The following is a 20,639-nucleotide window of genomic DNA, read 5'->3' on the forward strand; positions in this document are numbered from 1 at the left end:
TCTGAATTTACACTAGAGTCAAGCCAAGACTTGGTTCTACTCAGAACCTACAAAGTGATCCAATCTGAGACTCTATTTGACTTGTAACCCCTAAGTTCGGGTGTGTTCAGTTTTCAGGAATACCCAACCACACATCTCTGGTTATTACTTGTTGCTTTTGTATGCAGCGATTAAATATTAATAATTTGCCAAGGGAAAGCAAAGACTAAAAAGTTATATTTATGGCCATAAAAAAACAAAACATTTTAATCAGTATGTCCCTTATTCTGGTATAACTAAACTAACACATTTTAGATGAAAAAGATACACTATGTAGACAGAAGTGATTGGACACTGACAGCAAATAGATCAATAAGATTTTATTGACGTCAGTACGTTGTAGGACCACCATGTGCAGTGATTACTGCAGACACCCTTCTTGGCAAATTGTCCACAAGTTCCTGGACAACAGCAGGTGAAATGTTTTGCCATTACACCTTAAGTACAGTGACCAACTGTGACACCAAAGAAGGTCGAGTCAGTCTAGAGTACATCCATCACTAAAATTCGTCCCAGAGGTTCTCAATGCGGTTAAGATCTGGACTCTAAGCTGACCAGTCCATCCAGGTTACCAAATGTTCTGTATAGGTGTTATGGTCACTTATGTATCAATGTATATTATCCATGTCCTTGTCCTATTTTGTACTGTAAGTCAGTTGTCAAATTATTTGTTTATGTACTTTGTAAGGCGCTGCGGAACACTTGTGGCGCCATATAAATAAAGGATAATAATAATAATAATAATAATAATAATAATAATAATAATAATAATAATATACCAGTCCAGCGTGACCCTGGAAACAAGATAGGTGGCATTGTCATCCTAATAAAAACATTTGTTGTTTCCATGGCACTACAAGTGCATGGGCTTCCATACCAAGTGTTCGCGTCGAAACCGACACAGTAGTGGCCATTTGGAAGCCCTGTGCATTGGTAGGACTGGTATGCATTTCGTTTGTACGGGGGTGTCCAATCACTTCTGTCTACATAGTGTATTTGTAGAGTATTCTCCTGGAATAGTCTAATGAAGCCACCATTCACAATTTCTAAACAAACAATGTTTGAATTCAAAATGTAATACCAGCTTCTGGAGCAAGTGGGGAGGATATAAATGATTACATTAGCTTAATGGCTAATTTAAAAAAATGGTAAGTTTAGCATTGTCATCTTCTGCTGCTTGCTCCATGTTACTACTCATAATCTAGATCTTCTCATGTGCTAAAAAATATATTTCTATACTTTCAGTATTTTCCAGGAATACTATGAGACTGATTCTGTGTGTCATGTAGTTCCATGTGCGGCCGCGTTAGGAATGCAGATATTTTGCTAATGAAAAAACGAGAAAAGAGATAGTGGGCGCCACTAAGAAACTATTAGAACTTGTTAATTATGATTAATAAGGAGCCATTACAGCTGCCCCCACAAAGGTGGATCTGGAACCCGACCTGATAAAATGTAAACCGTACAAATATATAAACAATGGGAGCGCTTGTACACAGCTGCTGGTCATCATTAGTGTCCGCACTTATGCCTTCTCTATGCTGGGTGCAAGAGATCCATATGAAATAAGTGTCCACTCCTCATATATGCAGATCAGATTAGGACGCATCCCTGGCTACACACACTTGGCACTACCATGATACTCCCATGAGATAGTTTTCCTCCGTGCATATGCATACTCAACAACCAGAATACCTATTTCATGTATGAAGTGAGACAGCAAGGAATATGCAAAGTTGAATAGAGCGCATGAACAATTTGTTAAAATGGCCGCCTACAGAGCTGCGTGCAAATCAGGCATGTGGCTTTGAAGTGTAACATTTCTGTCTGTCTCTCTTCCAGGCAGCGATTTGTTGGAGGCTGAGCTGGATGATATTTATATTGTGACTTCTCCATATAAAATTCTCTTCACAAAAACCTCCAAATTTTTTAAACCCGGAATGCCATTTGACTTTATGGTAAGTGTCTATATGATCCATTCTGCAGAGGCCACAGCCTGCATACCTCATCATTGGGTACAGACATAATCAATGCATTTGTCTTGAACAAGCAAGATGGTTGCGTAGAGTGGCCCCCTTTAAAATAGACGTGAAGCAATAAATAGCCCCTTTGTACTTTATGTGGTTTTTAATTTCTCAGAACTGTGTGGCTGTGATTGACAGGTACAATTTTTGTTGTTAATAATGATTCCAATCACGGAGAGTTAATGGGCGAGTTTTGTTTACTTTTGTTCTTATACTGGGTCTGACAGAATGTCTTCCTTTTTCCATTTTGGATTCCTCACCCACCCTCGCTTTTGTCTTGTCTTGTTTGTTCACTAACTCTTTCTTTCAGAGGAAACGCAGCGTGTCGGGAGGGCACTGCTCACCGGCGCCCAAATAGTGTGCAAAGGTGACTGACAGGCATTGTTTCTTTAATGTCATTGCGAATGCAATTAACTTAGGCATGGGCCTGGTCTCTGACTTAGGGTTAGGGCTAGTACTGGTCCAATAGGAGGAGATGATACCTGGATGGTTCTGTTGCATCAGGAGCTGGGCTTTGAAATTGGCAATTATTTGTTTATCAATTACATTCTGACTGTTGCCAATGGGCAGCAGGGCCGCCATCAGTGGGGGACAGCCAGTACTCCTGTGTGTGGCCCCGGAAAGATGAGGGTCCCGGCAACCTGCAGAGGTAATTAATTATTCACCCTCACGCTGAGCTGCTAGTGCTGTCCGGAGATATGAATGAGTTATCACTGTGTGTGATGTGATGAGTCATTCATTAACTCTCCAGCCAGCAGCACTGCTAAAGCACACACCTACCCGGCACCAATGTCTGGCTGCTTCTGATAGAATCAAAAGCACCTGCAGGAGGACAAGATTCTAATAAAGTTAGTTGCACTGGGCCCCCTCTCACAGACAGGTTCCCCTCTCAGGACCCCACAAAATAAGTTAAGTTTCTGCTTCACCTCTGCTGCCTCGATAGTTGCTCCACCCTCAGCTCTCCTACTCTCCTCCCCCTGCTCTCATTGAATCCTGCCTCTGCCCCCTCTCCCCTATACAATCTGCCCCACTGTCCCCTGTATTATTCCTGAATCCTGCCTCTGCCCTCTCCACCCCTAAGCAATCTGCCCCACTGTCCCCTGTATTATTCCTGAATCCTGCCTCTGCCCTCTCCACCCCTAAGCAATCTGCCCCACTGTCCCCTGTATTATTCCTGAATCCTGCCTCTGCCTCTCCCTCCTATACAATCTGCCCCACTGTCCCCTGTATTATTCCTAAATCCTGCCTCTGCCCCTCCCTCCTATACAATCTGCCCCACTGTCCCCTGTATTATTCCTGAATCCTGCCTCTGCCCTCTCCACCCCTAAGCAATCTGCCCCACTGTCCCCTGTATTATTCCTGAATCCTGCCTCTGCCCCTCCCTCCTATACAATCTGCCCCACTGTCCCCTGTATTATTCCTGAATCCTGCCTCTGCCCCCCCCACCCCTATACAATCTGCCCCACTGTCCCTTTTACTATTGCAGAATCCGGCCTCTGACCCTCCCTCCTGAAATCTGTAACTCTGCACCCTTCCCATATGTGTCTCTGCTCCCCCATATCTGTGCCCCTGTTCCCCCATAACTGTGCCTTTGCCCCCTCTCCATATCTCTGCCTCTGCCCTCTCCCCACCTGTGACTCTGCTCCCTTCCTATCTGTCTCTGTGTCCTTTACCCAAGAGTGCCTCTGCCCATTTGCACCTCTGCCCCTTTTACCAAGGTGTACCTCTCCCCACGTGTGCCTCTGCCCCCTTGCCATATCTGTGCTGTGTTCAAAGCCAGATACAGTATCCAAATCTAAGGATAGCAGGTAGGCACAGTCTTCTGTTATTAAATCATTAGGATTTTCTCACTTTATAAAAAATCCTTTATTCCTTTGTAATCATTTAAAGTCAAATATCTTAATTTGATTATTTTATATATAATCCATATTGCAGAGTCCATTCATAAACCTAGAATAAGCAGCACTCTCTTCTATGCAATCAGAGAAATTTATTAGTAAAGTTCATACCCATCTGTAAGCTGTGTCACGTCCATGTCATATACTGCTGCCTATTCTACATTTGTGGATGGACTCTTAATTTGTGCGTGTATATGTGAGTCTGAGGGGCATGTGAGGCACGTCATTACCATGGTGAGAGCTCATTGCATGCACTTGCTTCAGGTACCAGAGCTTAACGCTGCACCTCTGCGTCCACCAGGCCTTTGAGGGAAGAAACCAAGAAGGTGGGGGGCCCCTGCCTTTTTCATTTGTACTGGGCCCCACGATTTCTGATGGCAGCCCTGATGGGCAGTGCCTTCTTGCCACACTGAAATTTGATCAAGAATTTAAATAATTTTCAAAAATGAAAGCAGTGACCTCATTTATTTAATACATTGTTGGTGAGTCATTATTAACTTAGTTTCTGCCATTTGAAAGTCATCCACTATAGGTGGCTTAAGAGTCAGTTTATTTTTTAGTTACGACATTTAGAATTTGTATTCAGAACACATTGATCCAAAGCTAATTACCAGGCAAATGGTTTTATAATAATTTTAATAATTAAATCTGCAGATTAGAATCAATTCTATTAAAATCACAAGGAACCTAATACATCATCTAGTGTAATAAAAGTAGAAGTTCACCTTTTCCATATATTTAATAATGTTTGGCGGCAACCACCCTTAATAGTTTTACGAACTGTTTAATATATATATTTTATTCATGTTATATAGATTTATTAAGTTTAAGATCCTATAGTTTTAGGATTTGCAATGCAAATTTTCTGTTTTTTTTACAACTTGTAATTCCTGTTCCCTTTTAACTTTAATAATACATTGCTTAAAGAAATGTTGGCTCTTTATTCAGAATAATAATAATAATAATAATAATAATAATAATAATAATAATAATAATAATAATAATAATAATAATCAATTTAATATATTGTAATATATTGTAATTATGAACAAACAGAAGACCAATTACAGAATATATATTTTTTTAAATATATTTAATCTTCCCAAACAGAAACTGAGCTCCAATATACATATTAAAAAACATGGAGCCTACATTTTTATTTCTTCTATGTAATTTTTCCCCAATAGTTTAATATTGCGCTAACTAAAATCAAAGAACACTAAGGACTTTCTACAGCACTTGTTGGCAGAATCATAAGAGTTTACTAAAAAAAATTTTTTTATTAGCAATTAGCCTAAATATATATAATTACCTAATATTCCTATTTGAAATTGCAGTGTTTAACAAAAGTATGATGTAGAGTTAAAAACGCTGTAAATATAGTACAACACTGTCTACTGATAAATACAAATGATAAATACAAATTATAATATGACAGCTATAAAATAGAAGAGGAGAAACAATTCTAGCAATCGTGCTGGGTTTATCACACAAGAACACAGTGAATTCATAGTCACATAAACATTGATGTTAAAATCTACATTTGTGTCATCAATATCAGTTAAGCAGCCATTACAGTTATTTTGTGTTAAACTAAGATGTGCAAAACTAATGTCATAATTTTAAAGCAACAAAAATTATTGTTTTAACTTCCATCTGGAATTTTTTGCATAAATGTGGGTAAGGTCGACATGTATCTCAAAACAAACAGAAAGGGATTAAAAAATCCCCAATCCCAGCACTAAAATATAAAATATAAATGATAGTATAATGAATAATAAATAAAAAATTGTAATAATTGGTTTCAATTTCCAACACTTGCTGCAATTTTCAATTTGGCTGCGATATAATATTCACCTGTTTCAATTATCCCCATATTGAATTTCAAAGACTTTTCGCAGGTGCGAAAGTCTTTGTTAAAAAACGAGGATAAGTTTTCACCATGTAATACATGGCGAAAAAAAGTGCAGAATTGGGGTTTTGGGGTGTAGAAAAAAATAAAATAGCCTGCAGCCTTTTTTTAATGTCCCCTAAAAGTAATCTGTGTAAAAAAAATAAACAAAAATCCTCTGGACACCCCAAAAAATGTACTTTAAGTTTTGGGGCAAAAAAAAATGGGGAACAAAGTTTTAAACTAGCGAAATTGCTTCACATGGGGTCCCCAAGTATGCAGCAGGTGTTTTGTTCATTGCGGGTGGTTGCTGAAGGTGCATTTTTGAAGATATTTGAAAAATAACTTCAGGAACTTGAAAATTTGCTTGCAGCCATTTTCATGTACTCCAAATTTGATGGGCATAGTTATTTTTATTCACCCCTTCTTCACAGGCGCATTTATGCACCTGCCGCAGCTTTTTAAAAACCCGACTTAACTTCCACAGGCCAAAACGGGGGTACCCATAGTGATCCCCCATGTCAGACTATCTTTAGGGAAGGAGCAGGATGATTTCCCGAAAATTCCCTGCACTTTTCAATACTTACCTTTCCGCCGGGTCCCAGTTTCAGTTTCTTACTGTAATATCAAAGACTGTGCTAGAAAAATGACAGTTAAAAGCTGATTGGTTGCTTTGGGCAACCACTCCACTTTATCACCCTCCAAGGCTTGATCCATCTCCCCCTATGTCCGGGCCAGATGTACTAAGCTCTGAAAAGTGATAAACTGGAGAGTGATAAATCACCAGCCAATCAGCTCCCAACTGTCATTTTTCAAACACAGCCTTTAACATGACAGTTGGGAGCTGATTGGCTGCTCGTTTATCACTCTCCAGTTTATCACTTTTCAGAGCTTAGAACATCTCCCCCTAACAACAGCATGGCGTAATAATGTGGGGCTCCTGTCAAACTCATGAAACAATTTTGTCGTGTTAACAGACCTCTATATGTAACAAACCCAACTTTATTTCACAATAGCTCCAGGGACCTGCACAGAAAGCACCACTGAATGGGAGTAAAGAACTACTGATTTTGTTTCATAATCAGTCGTCTATGTTAAAACATAGATACAGTATTTCCCATTTGTCTTTCCTACTTTAGGTGTTTATCACTAACCCAGATGGGTCTCCGGCAGAGGGTGTATCTGTGGTGGCTGAACCAGGGGCAGTGGGAGGATCAACTCAGGATGATGGAACAGTTCGGCTCATTGTCAATTCGGGCTCAGATATAAGCTCTCTGCAAATAACGGTAATACATATTTTTATATCTTTGGAATAATGCAGAATTGACAATATGTTTACATGGTGGAACAATCATTAAAGTACAGATGTGTCATCATAAACACATTTAGTGTGAGGAAAGCTGCAGCTATTCACACCACAGCCCTTCTTACACAGATGTACAAATATCGCTCTGGTCTGCGTTCACTATAAATACAGAATGGGTATGAAATCCCGGCAGTTGGGATGCCTGTTGTCAACATACCTAGAGAGGCATACCAATGCCCAGGATCCTGACAAGGGTCGGGTAAGTAACCCTTCCCCCTTCTACCCCTAACCCTAACCCTCTATTTCTACATCCTAACACTAACCCTCCCCATTAGTTCCTAAACCTAACCCTCCCCCATTGGTGCCTACATCTAACCCTCCCATTTTAGTGCCTAAACCTAACCCTCACAGTGGTGCCTAACCCTAACCCACTGCCGGGGGTGCCTAATCCTATCCTGCCCCTCCCCTAGCCTAACCCAAACTCACACCCCCCGTGATGGCTAAACCTAACCCTCCCCCCATGGATAAGTCGTAACTAGCCCCGCTATATTTACATTCGGCATCCCGGCTGTCGGGAATCCGACATCGGCATGTCACCTACTGTCGGTATTCATCAGCTGGGGTGCTGGGTGTAGATATATTAACTACATCCCAGCAATAAAACTTTGTCACTTACAGCATTTTTCTTTATGCAAATAAGATGCACAGTTTCAGTGAAAAGCCGCTTGGCGTGGCCGAGTTGTCAGGATCCTGGCACTCTGAGAGGGGTTATCTGGCGCGATTTAAGTCATAGTGTAAAAGGACATGTCTGTTTATACTGTATGTTTGGAGAAAGAGCAAACATCACAAACACTGCAGAAATATTCATGATATACACGGGGTCTATAGAAGTCAATGAGCAGCTAAAATAATAGAAAGTAGGAGCCACAACAAAACAATTAAATAATCTAACGAGCAGGTGAAGAAAATTATTCTTAAATATTCCCAGCATTGACTGAGCTCTGATATAGAGGGTCTAATTCGGAGTATGGATGTGCGGCTCAGATCAGTTCGGATTTTCCCACCAAGTTCGGATTTTTCCTTCCAAAAATCTGGTCCCAGAAAGAGGCAAAACGTCATCTTTCATGGACAAACATCATCATTCCTGAAAGATTATTTGTCCATGAAAGATGACCTTTTGCCCGATTTTTGGCGGGAAAAATCCAAATTTGGCGGGGAAATCGGAACTAATCTGATCTCGCACATCCCAAATTCTGAGTTGAGAGCCAATAAAAAAAAAGTTACTTTTTATCTGGAACAAAAAGTCTTGCAATGAAAGGTGTGCAAATATATTTGTTTCTGCGTGCAGGGTAAATATTGGCTGTTTCTGCATGTAGCCCACAAATGCTGGACAGCTTTCAATTCAGATATGAGCTAGGACACGGCCCTCCCAAATCTATTCTCTCTGCACATTTTACATCTGCCCTTCCTGTAGTGCAGCATGGTTTTACCAAGGTGCAAAGTTATTTGATTGTTTTTTTATTCTCAACTCAGAACCGGGTCCAGATTATCAGTCTACTCACTGAACTTTAACTAAAGCTACAGGGAAACTATATTTACTATCCATGTTCCTTAATGTATTCAGTAAACATATATAACACAAAACCACATTAGGAATTCCTTTTTATGATAGATTTTTTTCTATGGTATAAGATTGCAAAATGGATGTGCTATTTAGCCAGTATATTTTGTTATCTGTTATTAGTCGTTTTGAGCTGGAAAGAGTTCCAGGAGTTTTATTCATAATGCTTAAAGACAGGATGAACTATGAGCATATTCGAAAATATTTCCCTTTACAATGGCCACATATAAAATATTACCCCTGACAAGTCCCTGAAATATTTGAATTTATACTTCTATACAAAGAGTTAAATGGCAGTACCCATAGTAATGGTTGGGAGATTTATAGGTGTTGCTGCTATGGGGAGGAGAGTCAAAATGAAAGAAAAACATAATAAGATATCTACCCTAGAGCGTTACCATTGTAAACTCTGCCTTCCTGTATACAGCACAAGGCATGGGATAATCCCAGAATCCTAGTGTTCTGTATAAAATACCAATCTCTGCATGAGATGAACCATATTAAGCTGACTTGTACAATGAACTCAATTATTAATTAAATACAAGGAACACAGGCACATTCATAGGAAGGATAGATCCCAATGCACGGTATATAGTTAAAATGGCAGAATGTTGACTGCAGAATGCCGACATGGCCTGAAAATAGACATTTAGAATATCAACATGGATGCTATAATATCGACAGGCACAATGCTGACAGCTATTGTTAGTGGTAGGGTTAGGCTGCGGTTAGGGATATGGTTAGGGCAGGCTTTGGGCTTAGGAGCTCATTCAGACCCACTCGCTAAGATGCATACTCTCGCTGCTGCCGATGGTATGCAGTGTGCGCATGTGTATACTTTAGAGAAAGTTCACAATGCATTCACTCGCTTCGCTAGACAGCCCAGCAGAGTGAGTGACAGGAGAGGCCGTTTGTAGGTGGTAACAGGGGCTGGCCATTAAAAACGGGGGAGTGGAGGTGTAAACGCAGGCGTGCCTGAGCATCTCAACAGCGTGTTAGAGGTGTGAATAATTATAAGACAGCGTCATAGTACACTTCCCCTGGCTTGTTTTTACACTGAGGTGCTCACAGTGCTTGCGGAAGGGTATGGTCAACCTCAAGCTCTGCGATAGCATCCGATGTACCGATGATTGCATACACTTCCTGGACATGACGTGCACAAGTGGGCATCTTAAAACAAGCTGGTGGGTGTCTTCATACACTATGTGATCGCTCTCTAAGAAACACTGGGTGCGCTAATGCATTGTTGTGCGACAGCACTGCCTACGCAATTTGCATACACATCGTGCGAGCGATCGCATCTAGCGAGCGTCTCTGAATCAGGCCCTTAAATGCATGAAAAATGCTGTGTTCTAACAATGTCGACATTTCACATGCTGACATAACGTCCATGTCAACAATCTGAATATCGACAACTTGTACCACATCGTACTGCACTTATCTCATTATAATTATTGGAATATATAATAAATATAAATATTACACCGCTATACACATATAGGACACATTGTGATCTACGGTTTTATTCATTTTCCCATCCATCCTGCACTAGAATTGTAGATGTCAACTGAACTGTAATAATGTCAGCGTTATACATGTAATAATGTTATCCTGCCTAGAAGAGAGTCAGGGTATTAATGGTACATAGGTGATGATAAGATAACGTCGGCATGTCGATCCTACATTTGTGTTCAGCTGCTTACAATTTAAAATATGTTATTACTCTAGTCATTAGATCTAGATGTCTATCTCATGTCCGGCTTTTCCTTCTTTCTAGGTTACAACAACAGACCCTAAATTAACGGATGACCAGCAAGCCTCTGCCACCATGACAGCCAGCGCATACAGGTCTACTGGTGGCAATTACCTGCATCTCACTACCACAGGCGGGGTGCTGAAACCTGGACAAAATACCGTGATCAGCTTCAGTATCCGTAACAAGGACACTGCAGTTCAGAGCCAGATCAGCCATTTTAGCTACGTGGTAATGACCTACATCAATATTTTGAAGAAATTGAAATGTCTACAAATTTTATTCTAGCAGCCTGTTAGACTTCAGCAGTACAGATGTGTCCTCATACACCTAGCGTCAATAAACCATATGGCATAAGATGCCTGGCGCCACTGAGATGCTCTGAGATCAGTAGAGTACAGTATTATTCTTTAAATACGCATCACAGAATCAGTGATAAGCCGCTCACAGTGTACTACAGTAGAGATGCTGGTCTGCGACTTTAACCACACAGGAATTGGTTTTACACACGTACAAAGTCACAGATCAAGCACAAAAGACTTGACGTGAGGAAAGCTCCGGCTATTGACATCAAAGTGGTTTTTGCACAGATTCAGAGACTCACACAGATGTACAGTACAAATATCACAAATCAAAGAGGCCCGATACACTAGCTAAGCAACTTCGGGCCTGATTCAGAAATGGACCCTATTGCAATTTTCACGCAGATCGAACGATTATTTCCCATTGTGCATTAATAAAAGCCGCACTGTGTAGGTAGTGAGGAGGCGGCGGAGGGTCTGCCATGTAGGTAGTGAGGAGGCCGTGGAGGGATCAACTGAATTCCTCTTCGCATCCCCGGAATTTCCTTCCCATAGGAAGGAGCTGGGATCCAAGAACAAGCGCCGTCTGAAGACGGTGCTTGTTCTTGGAAGCAAAGTTTGCTGAATACCAAGGGGGCCTATTGCTGGTCCTGAACTTGCTGCACGTTCTTTATCAAATCATTTCTCAAATGTATTATTTATTTTAAAACAGGGGTTATTTACAGTATAAATATGTTTTTTATAATACATACAGTGGTCATTATTTTGTACAAGTTAATATTTAGTTTATTGTACAACTTGATCCTCAAATAGGCTCATTATATTAAAACTATCATCAACTCTTCATATTTCCCCTTTCCTTACCCATCCAAAATGTGTTGAATTTGAAAGTAAATAAAACAGCGTATCCTGTATGTTATCCAAAGTGTATAGTATAGTCTATTTAATTTAGCATTTTAAAACATAGAAATATACTTATCAGTAATAAATAAGAATATTGTCAGTGTCACAGTGATAGTCTGATAAATGACTTGTGTCATCAGTTTGTTGACCAGATTAGTGGGACGTACAGTAGTCTCACCAGTCCTATCTCTACAGCATAAATCACACTCATCCTTAAGAGACATTCAAGCAATTGATAAGTTCAAGGGGCCGATTTTATTCTGTGTGATGCCGGCAATGTGACTTTTTTGGATTTATTTGTTGCAGTCCTGGAGGTGCACAGAAAAACTTGTGCTTTTAATCCTACTGTAAAAAGCAAACACATGGGAACATCGATGATGGAAAGCTGCAGATCATGGAGACTGATATTGGCCCCAAGTGTCTATTAAGCACATTATACTTTGTGTTGAACATTATAACAATGAGGATTTTTTTTTACATTTCTTTCTATACAGATACTGAACAAGGGGAGGATAATGAAAGTGGGCAGACAGGAGAGGTCACCAGGCCAAAACCTGGTGTCTATGTTGCTGCCAGTAACCATGGAATTCATCCCGTCATTCCGCTTTGTGGCTTATTATATGGTGGACACTGGTGCAGGGCGTGAGATCGTAGCTGACTCCGTCTGGGTGGATGTGGCAGACACCTGTATGGGGACGGTAAGAGAGATCTATGTAATTATCTATGTATCTTACTGTGTAACCAGGGGCATAACTATAATGGGTGCAGGGTGTGCGGGGAACACGGGCCCCTGGATCCAGGGGGGCCCCGCACCGCACATCTTGCACCCATAATATTACTTACCTCTCCGGAGTCCTACATCAGCGCGGGGGTCCGGCACTGTAAAATGACTGGAAAATGGCCGCGGCGGACATTTTCCCATCATTTGCACATGTGCAGTACAGGGAAAATAGCTGCCGCGGCCATTTTCCCGGTGACCTGTGCAGACATTATAGACTCTGGGTGCATTCTAGTGCCCAGAGTCTATAACTCCGGCACTGGCCGCACACAGCTGAGTGCGCTGCCGGCCGCCGGGCGGAGAGAAGGGGGCCCGTGTCGGAGACTGCACAGGCACCCCCTCCTCTCTAGAAACGCTCCTGTGTGTAACTTATACTAAATATTATATAATCATATCTGATATTATTGTTATGAATGGAGATATAAACATTCTAGCTATTGTTTCATTGATACTGAATAAATATAATACAATTAGATAAATGGAGATTCTTTTAATTGAACATACTTAATTAGACCTCACAATCCCTATTAATGTTCACAAATATACTGTAATTTCTCTACATCATCTGTTACTATATATCTTTGGGTTTATAGTCCAGCCCTGCTCTTATAAGATATTTAGATCACACCTATTAAAAAAAAAACGGGAAGATGGTTTCTAGAAAACACCTCCCCGGGCAGAGTGAATCTATGCCCTCCAAGTAATTGCTTTGCCCAGTGAAAGCTTATTAGAGATTATATTTAAAGGCAAAGGGAAGATTGCTTTATCTTTCTTTGACTTTTGCTTCCCCAATAGCATGGCCTGTAGACAGCAAGTCTGTCCTCAGGGTCTGTTTCAAGGGAGGGATTGTTCAAACTGTTTAAGCCAGGGGTCAAGCTGCCTGGGCAGTTGCCTAATCCTCCTACAGCAGAGATTCTCAAACTCGGTCCTCAGGACCCCACACAGGTCACCTTTCCAGGTCACCCATTAAGTGTACAGGTGTATTCATTACTCACTGATACATTTTAAAAGATCCACAGGTGGAGCTAATTATATCACTTGAGACTCTGTTAGGAGACCTGGAAAACATGCACTGTTTGGGGGTCCCGAGGACGGAGTTTGAGAACCTGCACCCTACGGGAGTATTCACAATCAGCAAGCAGCTTTGTAGTATTGTGATTATTATTTATATAATTGAATAAATGTATCTGTACAGATGTTATTTAGGTGATTGATTGTATACTAACATATGCATGGACTGTGCCAAAGCTGGAGTTATCAGGAGAGAAGGACAAGGACAACGCAGTACAGTTCCCAGGGTCAGCTATGAGACTGAAAGTGAGGGCAGATCACAAGTCCAGCGTGGGGCTGGTGGCTGTGGACAAAGGTGTCTATGTGCTGAACAGCAAGTTTAAGATCTCACAGAGCAAGGTAAGTAGAATAAAATGTAATGAACACTGAAGTTTATATATCATAGATTCTGTAGGAAAGCTCAACAATCTAACTATGCAGAAAGTGAACTGTGCCTCAAAAAGATTACAGGGTCTATCTACTAAGAGACAGTGGACAAAGATATAGGGGGTCTATTTACTAAGCAGTGTTAGGAGACAGAGGGCCTCATTCAGAGGCGGTCGGAGAATGCAAGCGATCGCTCAGAAACTGGGTGGCCACTTGCATCCTGACCGCCCGCCTCTGTTGCGGTCGTTAGGCTCTGGGTTAACACCCACAGCTTTAACGACCGCTCGGGTGATGGTCACGATGGTCAGAGACCATCGCGACCATCGGGGCTTACGACAAGACCCTAGGATAGGGTCTCACTTGTCGTAAGCCCAGGAAAGCTTCTGGCTCTGTCAGAGCCGGAAGCTCTCCACTGACATCACTAGTGATGTCAGTGGGGCCTCCCCCAAACGGTAGGCGTTCCCATGGGAACGCCTCCGTTTGGCTGCCACCCCCCCGGCCCGCCTTCCAAACGGGGCGAGCTGTCAATCAACATCGACAGCTCGTCCCCTTTGGATCGAGACCCGCTACGACCGGCGCTGTCGGTCGTAGCGGGTCTCACGCATGCGCACGACGGCGCCGGCGCCGTCGTGCGCATGCTCTGTGGGAGGCCATCGACCCGGTCCGTGCGCATCGGCGCTAACGACCGGGTCTGAATGACCCCCAGAATGAGAAGTGATAAGAAAGTGATAAGGTGCCAGCCAATCAGCTCCCAACTGTCATCTCACAGGCTGTGTTTGAAAAATGACAGTTGGGAGCTGATTGGCTGCCACCTTATCACTTTCTTATTACTTTTCACTCTGTCTCCTAACACTGCTTAGTAAATAGACCCCAAAGTATCAACCAATCAGCTCCTAACTGCCACTTTACCGTCTGGGTTTGAAAAATGACAGGTGCTGATTGGTTGGTACTTTATCGCCGTCCACTTTATCTCTCTGCAAGGCTCAGTACATAAACCACAAACATTGTTTTGTTTTTCACTTTGATGTAGGAAATAGGAGCTCATTCAGAGCCGCTCGCAAGTGGCCGCTCGCTCGTGGCCGATGGTAAGCGACTGCGCATACGTACACTTCGTTCTGCGCATGCGCAAACTACTCGGAGCGATCGGAATCCGCTCGCCCAGCAAAGACAGCCCAGTGTAATGAGTGACAGGAGAGGCCATTTGTGGGTGGTAACACTAATAACGGGGGAGTGGAGGTGCGAACGCAGGCGTGCCTGAGTGTTGCAACGCCGTTTCTAAGGCATACATAATTAACAGACAGCTTCATAGTACACGCCACCAGCCTTTTTTTTACACTGAAGTCCTCGCAGAGCTTGCGGTAAGGTAAGGCAACCACAAGCGCTGCGAGCCCTTCCGATGGTTCTCGATGTACCAATGTTTTAATACACTTCGTGGATATTACGTGCGCTAGTGGGCATCTCTACATAGGCTTATGGGCGTCTGTGTACAAAAAAGTGATCGCTTGTCAACACAAAGTGGGCGTGCTTATGCCTTTCCAAGCGAGCGCCTGCCATGCCGTCACTTTGCCAAATTTGCATACGCTGGGGGTGAGCGATCGCATCTAGCGAGTGGCTCTGAATCAGGTCCATAGTTTGGTGGTCATACTTTTATGTAAGTCTCAGGTGTAAGCTCTTATTACAAGGTTTGGGACTCAGTGGAGAAGTATGACATTGGCTGTACACCGGGGAGCGGTGCAGATACCCCAGGAGTGTTTTATGATGCTGGGCTGGCCCTACAGACAAGCTTCCAGACGACAACTCCTCAGCGCTCAGGTGATAATTTGTTATACATTTGGCAATTATAGCTAATAGGCACTAAAACCACAAATCGACACAATGGGGTATATTTACTAAGGTGCGGGTTTTTAGAAGTGGTTTTGTTGCCCATAGCAACCAATCAGATTCTACTTAACATTTATCTAGCACCTTCTAGAAGGTAATAGCTAGAATCTGATTGGTTGCTATGGACAACAAAACCACTTCTAAAAACCCGCACCTTAGTAAATATACCCCAATGTTTAGTTGTAACTTTCTCAGTCTAAAAGTGAAAGCATTTACCTGGTTCAACAATGAAAACTGCTGTGACACTGTGTAGCTGAATCAGAGTTAAAGACGTCTTCATCAAAATAAATATATTTTTGTGTGCTTTCCAAATAACTAAGCTATATTGACTGTGCTGCATCAATCCTGTCATACCGACAGGGACGTCAAGAGCTGCGCCGGGCCCAAGGGAAAGGGGCGTGGCCTAATAGCAGGAGGGATGACCACGCCCCCTTAGGAAAAAGAGGGGGGCGCTGTGAGCCCCTCAGCCCGGCGCAAAGCTGGTAGGGGGGGCGCGATCAGTGTGTTCGCCCCCCACCCCACAGGCATAGGAAACCACTGAGGCTACTTTCATCTGCCTGTGTCCAGTGCACCTATTACCTACCTGTGTCTCTATTTTAAATGTTTTAATGAGAGTCCCAGTTTTTGCACCTAGAAATTCATGGAATGTACAGTATACTGTTAATACACTTTGAGTAATAGAAATTAGGGAATGAGTTACAAATAGCTGTATTACTGTTTTCCATATCTCATTTATATAATTGTTTGGCAGTGTTTTCTGCTTTAGGAAATATTAGAACCCTAACATGAAATGTACTAATTAATTGCCAGTTATTATATATGCCCTCACCTGTTTGTCTTATTTCCTACAGACCCTTTATGTCAGGTAAAATTAAAGCGCAGACGACGTGAAACAGCAGCATTGATTCAACATAAACAGAATAAAGGTAAAACTACAATAGGAAGGAATCCTCCAACTGCTTGTTCAAGGGTGGCCAAACTCGGTCTCCGAGATCTACCAACAGTTCACGTTTTCCAGGTCTCCTCACAGAATCACAAGTGAAATAATTAGCTCCACCTGTGGATCTTTCAAAATGTTTCAGTGAGTAATGACTACACCTGTGCACCCGCTGGGTGACCAGGAAAACGTGAACTGTTGGTAGATCTCGAGGACCGAGTTTGGCCACCTCTGTTCTAGAGACACTGAAATAGTCTGTAATCGGGAATGCTATAACTGCCACTCACCTTCAGTCTAATGTAGTTAATTCACTTCACATACCCTGATACACTCAATCAATGTTTACCAAGAAATGAAAGGCTTCCTTCTCATGAACATTTTTATATGAATAACATCCATTAAAAAGCTCCATATAAATGTATTCTCTGTATAGTATAAAGAAGTACAGAAAAAAACACAGCAATGTATTTTGTGAATGTTGCAGTAAGGAATGTACAAACCTTTATATTACTGATATATGAATTGCAGATAACTACATTAAAAATTAAAACATTTATATTAAACCTTTCCTGTTAACTACCTTATTCTATTACACGTGTTTCACACTTATCTATCTAAGGCCTTATAGTGTAATTACTGTATTGTTTCCACTTCGGACTTGGAAATATTTATTCCTTCATCAAGCGTTAACCAAAGTGATACTTGAATTCAGAATCTTATCACACATTCAGAACCCGTAAAGGCTGATCCAGCACATTCAGATCCTGTAAAAGCTGATCCAAGACATTTACTCAATCATTCACACAATGGTCAACAACATTATAACAGTCTTTTAAATAAACAGTAAAAAGATATATTGTCTAAATTATTCAATGTTCAGTCAAGGATTAGATAATAAAAAACTTACTTATACTTAACAATTCTTGAACAGAAAACAAGTAAAGTACAAATACAAGATTATACAATCTCTTGAACCCATAAAGGCTCCAATATTTATACCTTCTCTACAGAGGAAGCCATCAAGACTCATCTTTTAATATTTAATTCCATGGGAAATAACCTTGACATAGATTTATGTACCATAGGAAACTAACCATCTGTGGATCCATGAGTAGCTAACCGTAACCTTGACATAGATCCATGTTTGTGTCTTAGATCACTTGGCCTGTATCCATTTTTATTTTTTCCAAGGGACCTTGGACCTGTCTTACTTCATATAGCATATGTCTCTTTTTTTTAGTTTTACCAAGGGACCTTGGACCTCGGTGGCCATTTTAACTTTTCTATATTTTCCCATTCCTCGATATCTATCCTTTTGTTACCACATTTCCAGCCATATTTGTCTTTATAAACAATATATTTATTTCCAGTACATAGTAGCATAAAATATATCAAATTATATATTTTAACGTAATAACATCAGTTATAATCTTTATCAATATTTAAATATATATATATATATATATATATATATATATATATATATCTATGTATGCATGTATAAACATTTTACAAGGTCAGTTTTCTTAAAAGTTAAACTAATTTTTTTATCAGTCACTTGCATTGTTCTGTTAAGCCGGTCTCAGCTATTATGATTCTCCTCTGTAAAATTTTAAGAAAGTTATTTTATTCTTCACATAGTACGCACATATAATTGCATTGTAATATCATCTAAAGTCACTACATTACTCGGTATTACAATTCTATTTATCAGGTCGGTATTACAATTCTATTTATCAGTTATGACACAGCATAATAAAGTACTTTATAAAACAGTTAATAAATATATCAGAAAATTAATTTAATAGGACTAAAGAGATGATATTAGTTTACATCAATATTTTAGTAAAATACATACTAATGGTAATTGTGGTCAAATAATCTTTGAAATCCATTTTATATTTGTTTTATGTGTATAATTAAGTAAAGGCATATTTCTGCTTTATCAATTTATCAACCACATACAGGTTCAATCATTTAGTTAAAATAGCCTATAATTGGGCTCATCACTGTGAGGGAAGTCTACAAAGAAGTAGACTATGGTCTTCAGCAGGGACTGCCACAAAACAATTTGTACTTGGCTGCCAGAAGTTCACAGGTCTCATTCCTCTGTCAGCTCTCTAACATGGCTAGCTTGGAGTTGCTTTTGGAACATGGGAGAAAAGTACCAAATTGGAAATCAGAATTGTACTCATTTTACCTAGGTCAAGGTGAAGGCCAACTGATTAGGGCACAATCTGAGCTCAGTGGCACAGAATCTGGACTGAGAGCACATGCAGAGACATAGTCAGAAAACAATTAATTCTGGAAATAGGTGAAAGAAACATAATACTTTGGCACTATATGGTCCTCAAAGTGCAATTAGGCAGAACAATTTGAATACCATGGTAGGTGACATCAGTGGCCATCTGTCACCTTAAATTCGAGGAGATGCCACTTGAGGGAGTGCCAGTGGCCAGGGGGATGGACTGCAGCCTGAAGGAGCTAAAAGACTGTTATGGGGCCTGTCAGCCTGTGCAGAGAGAGACGTTCAGTGGCCAGCTAGTGAGACTTGGTGGACTAGAAGGCACTGCTTAACACAGTAGATGCTGTAGATACCAGATGGTGATGATGTTAATCTTGATAAACATTAGCCTTGTTACTACTTAGTATCCATGTAACATATTATCAATTAAATAATTAACCACAATCTCATTAAAAAATAGGCAATAATGTTTATATTTTCCAGAGCAATTGTAAAGAGGGACAATACTATATTTCTCATTCATCCATGGGGACACTGAAACACTAGGGTGACAGGAAGTATGCCATTTAAATGTACATTCTAAAGCCCAACCCCTCCCCACATTGGCTGCCTTGGTGTTTTCTTTAAGTGCTCACCAGAGCTTGGCACTTTTTCTGTGACTGGCAGTCACTTTATTTTTCTTGATTTCTTGTTTTTATTTAATTTGTTTAATTTTCTTCTGGTTTGGCATCCTTCAGAAAGCAGGTTTGTGAGGTGCTAAGATCAGTCATACTTCTGACAACAGTACATACGCAGAATTGGATTACCTCTACTGCTGGTACTGGTCTCACTATAGGCATGCCAACAAGGTAAGTAGCTTCCTGCACCTCTTTGAAGATGGTTCCATCAGACCATCAGAATAAGGATTTTGCAGCTCCACATTCCATTTATGGGAAAAGGAGTATGACCAGGGCCATGCCTGGAATAAGGTCAATGGTAAAAGATTGTATTTGCTTTACATGTCACTACTTTTGGCCAGTCTGGAATGGACACCCTATAAGCAGTATGTTATTTGGAGGACCAGTGCATTATATTATATATCATATATGCTTGTGAGTGCACCCATAACTTGGGATCTGCTTGGACCAAGTGTCTTATCCAGGCTAATACATAACCCCCATAGCATGTTCTATGTCCTATGGAGCTTAGTAGGAAGTTTTCCTCTTCTGTCCTTCCCATGACATATCTCCCAGGGTCCTTTACTTTCTGCATTTACTATACAATGCCTGGGAAGCTCATCTGGGCTCAGGATCTAACAAGGTTGGTACATGGTATTTAAGTATGCTCATCATTGGAGATAATTCTGACAAACACCATCATCTCCAGACCACAGAAAGCATTACCTTCCTTGGGTTCTCCAGGCTCTGGATGCAGTAGATCTGAATTTGAGTTTTCTTCCCAGGAAGAAGGTAAGATGGTGGCAGTTTTTGACCTTGTAGTTTCCTCATATCCTGGTGAGGATTCTAACATAAAACAGGAGGCAGATATATTACTTTTCATCAGGCACAAAACAGAGATTAAGGAGAACGAGGAATCAAAGATTCCAGACAGTTTTTTCCCCTTCTTCTCAGTTGGGTGATCTACT

General features: G+C 41.0%; 1 protein-coding gene across 1 annotated transcript in view; it reads left to right on the plus strand.

Annotated features, from left to right (window-relative positions):
* The window catches only part of LOC148443006 (venom factor-like), a gene marked incomplete at its 3' end in the record, with an annotated part of 75,409 nt that overhangs the window by 16,841 nt on the left and 37,929 nt on the right, over positions 1-20,639 (plus strand). The window contains exons 7-13 of the mRNA XM_088463401.1: positions 1,882-1,997; positions 6,992-7,138; positions 10,557-10,763; positions 12,232-12,435; positions 13,764-13,925; positions 15,635-15,764; positions 16,685-16,759. Of these exons, the coding sequence (XP_088319527.1) occupies positions 1,882-1,997; positions 6,992-7,138; positions 10,557-10,763; positions 12,232-12,435; positions 13,764-13,925; positions 15,635-15,764; positions 16,685-16,759 (1,041 nt within the window). The remainder of the gene's footprint in view (positions 1-1,881; positions 1,998-6,991; positions 7,139-10,556; positions 10,764-12,231; positions 12,436-13,763; positions 13,926-15,634; positions 15,765-16,684; positions 16,760-20,639) is intronic.

Source organism: Taudactylus pleione, unplaced genomic scaffold, assembly GCF_031769625.1.
Source record: "Taudactylus pleione unplaced genomic scaffold, aTauple2 ptg001357l, whole genome shotgun sequence".
NCBI lineage: Eukaryota > Metazoa > Chordata > Amphibia > Anura > Myobatrachidae > Taudactylus > Taudactylus pleione.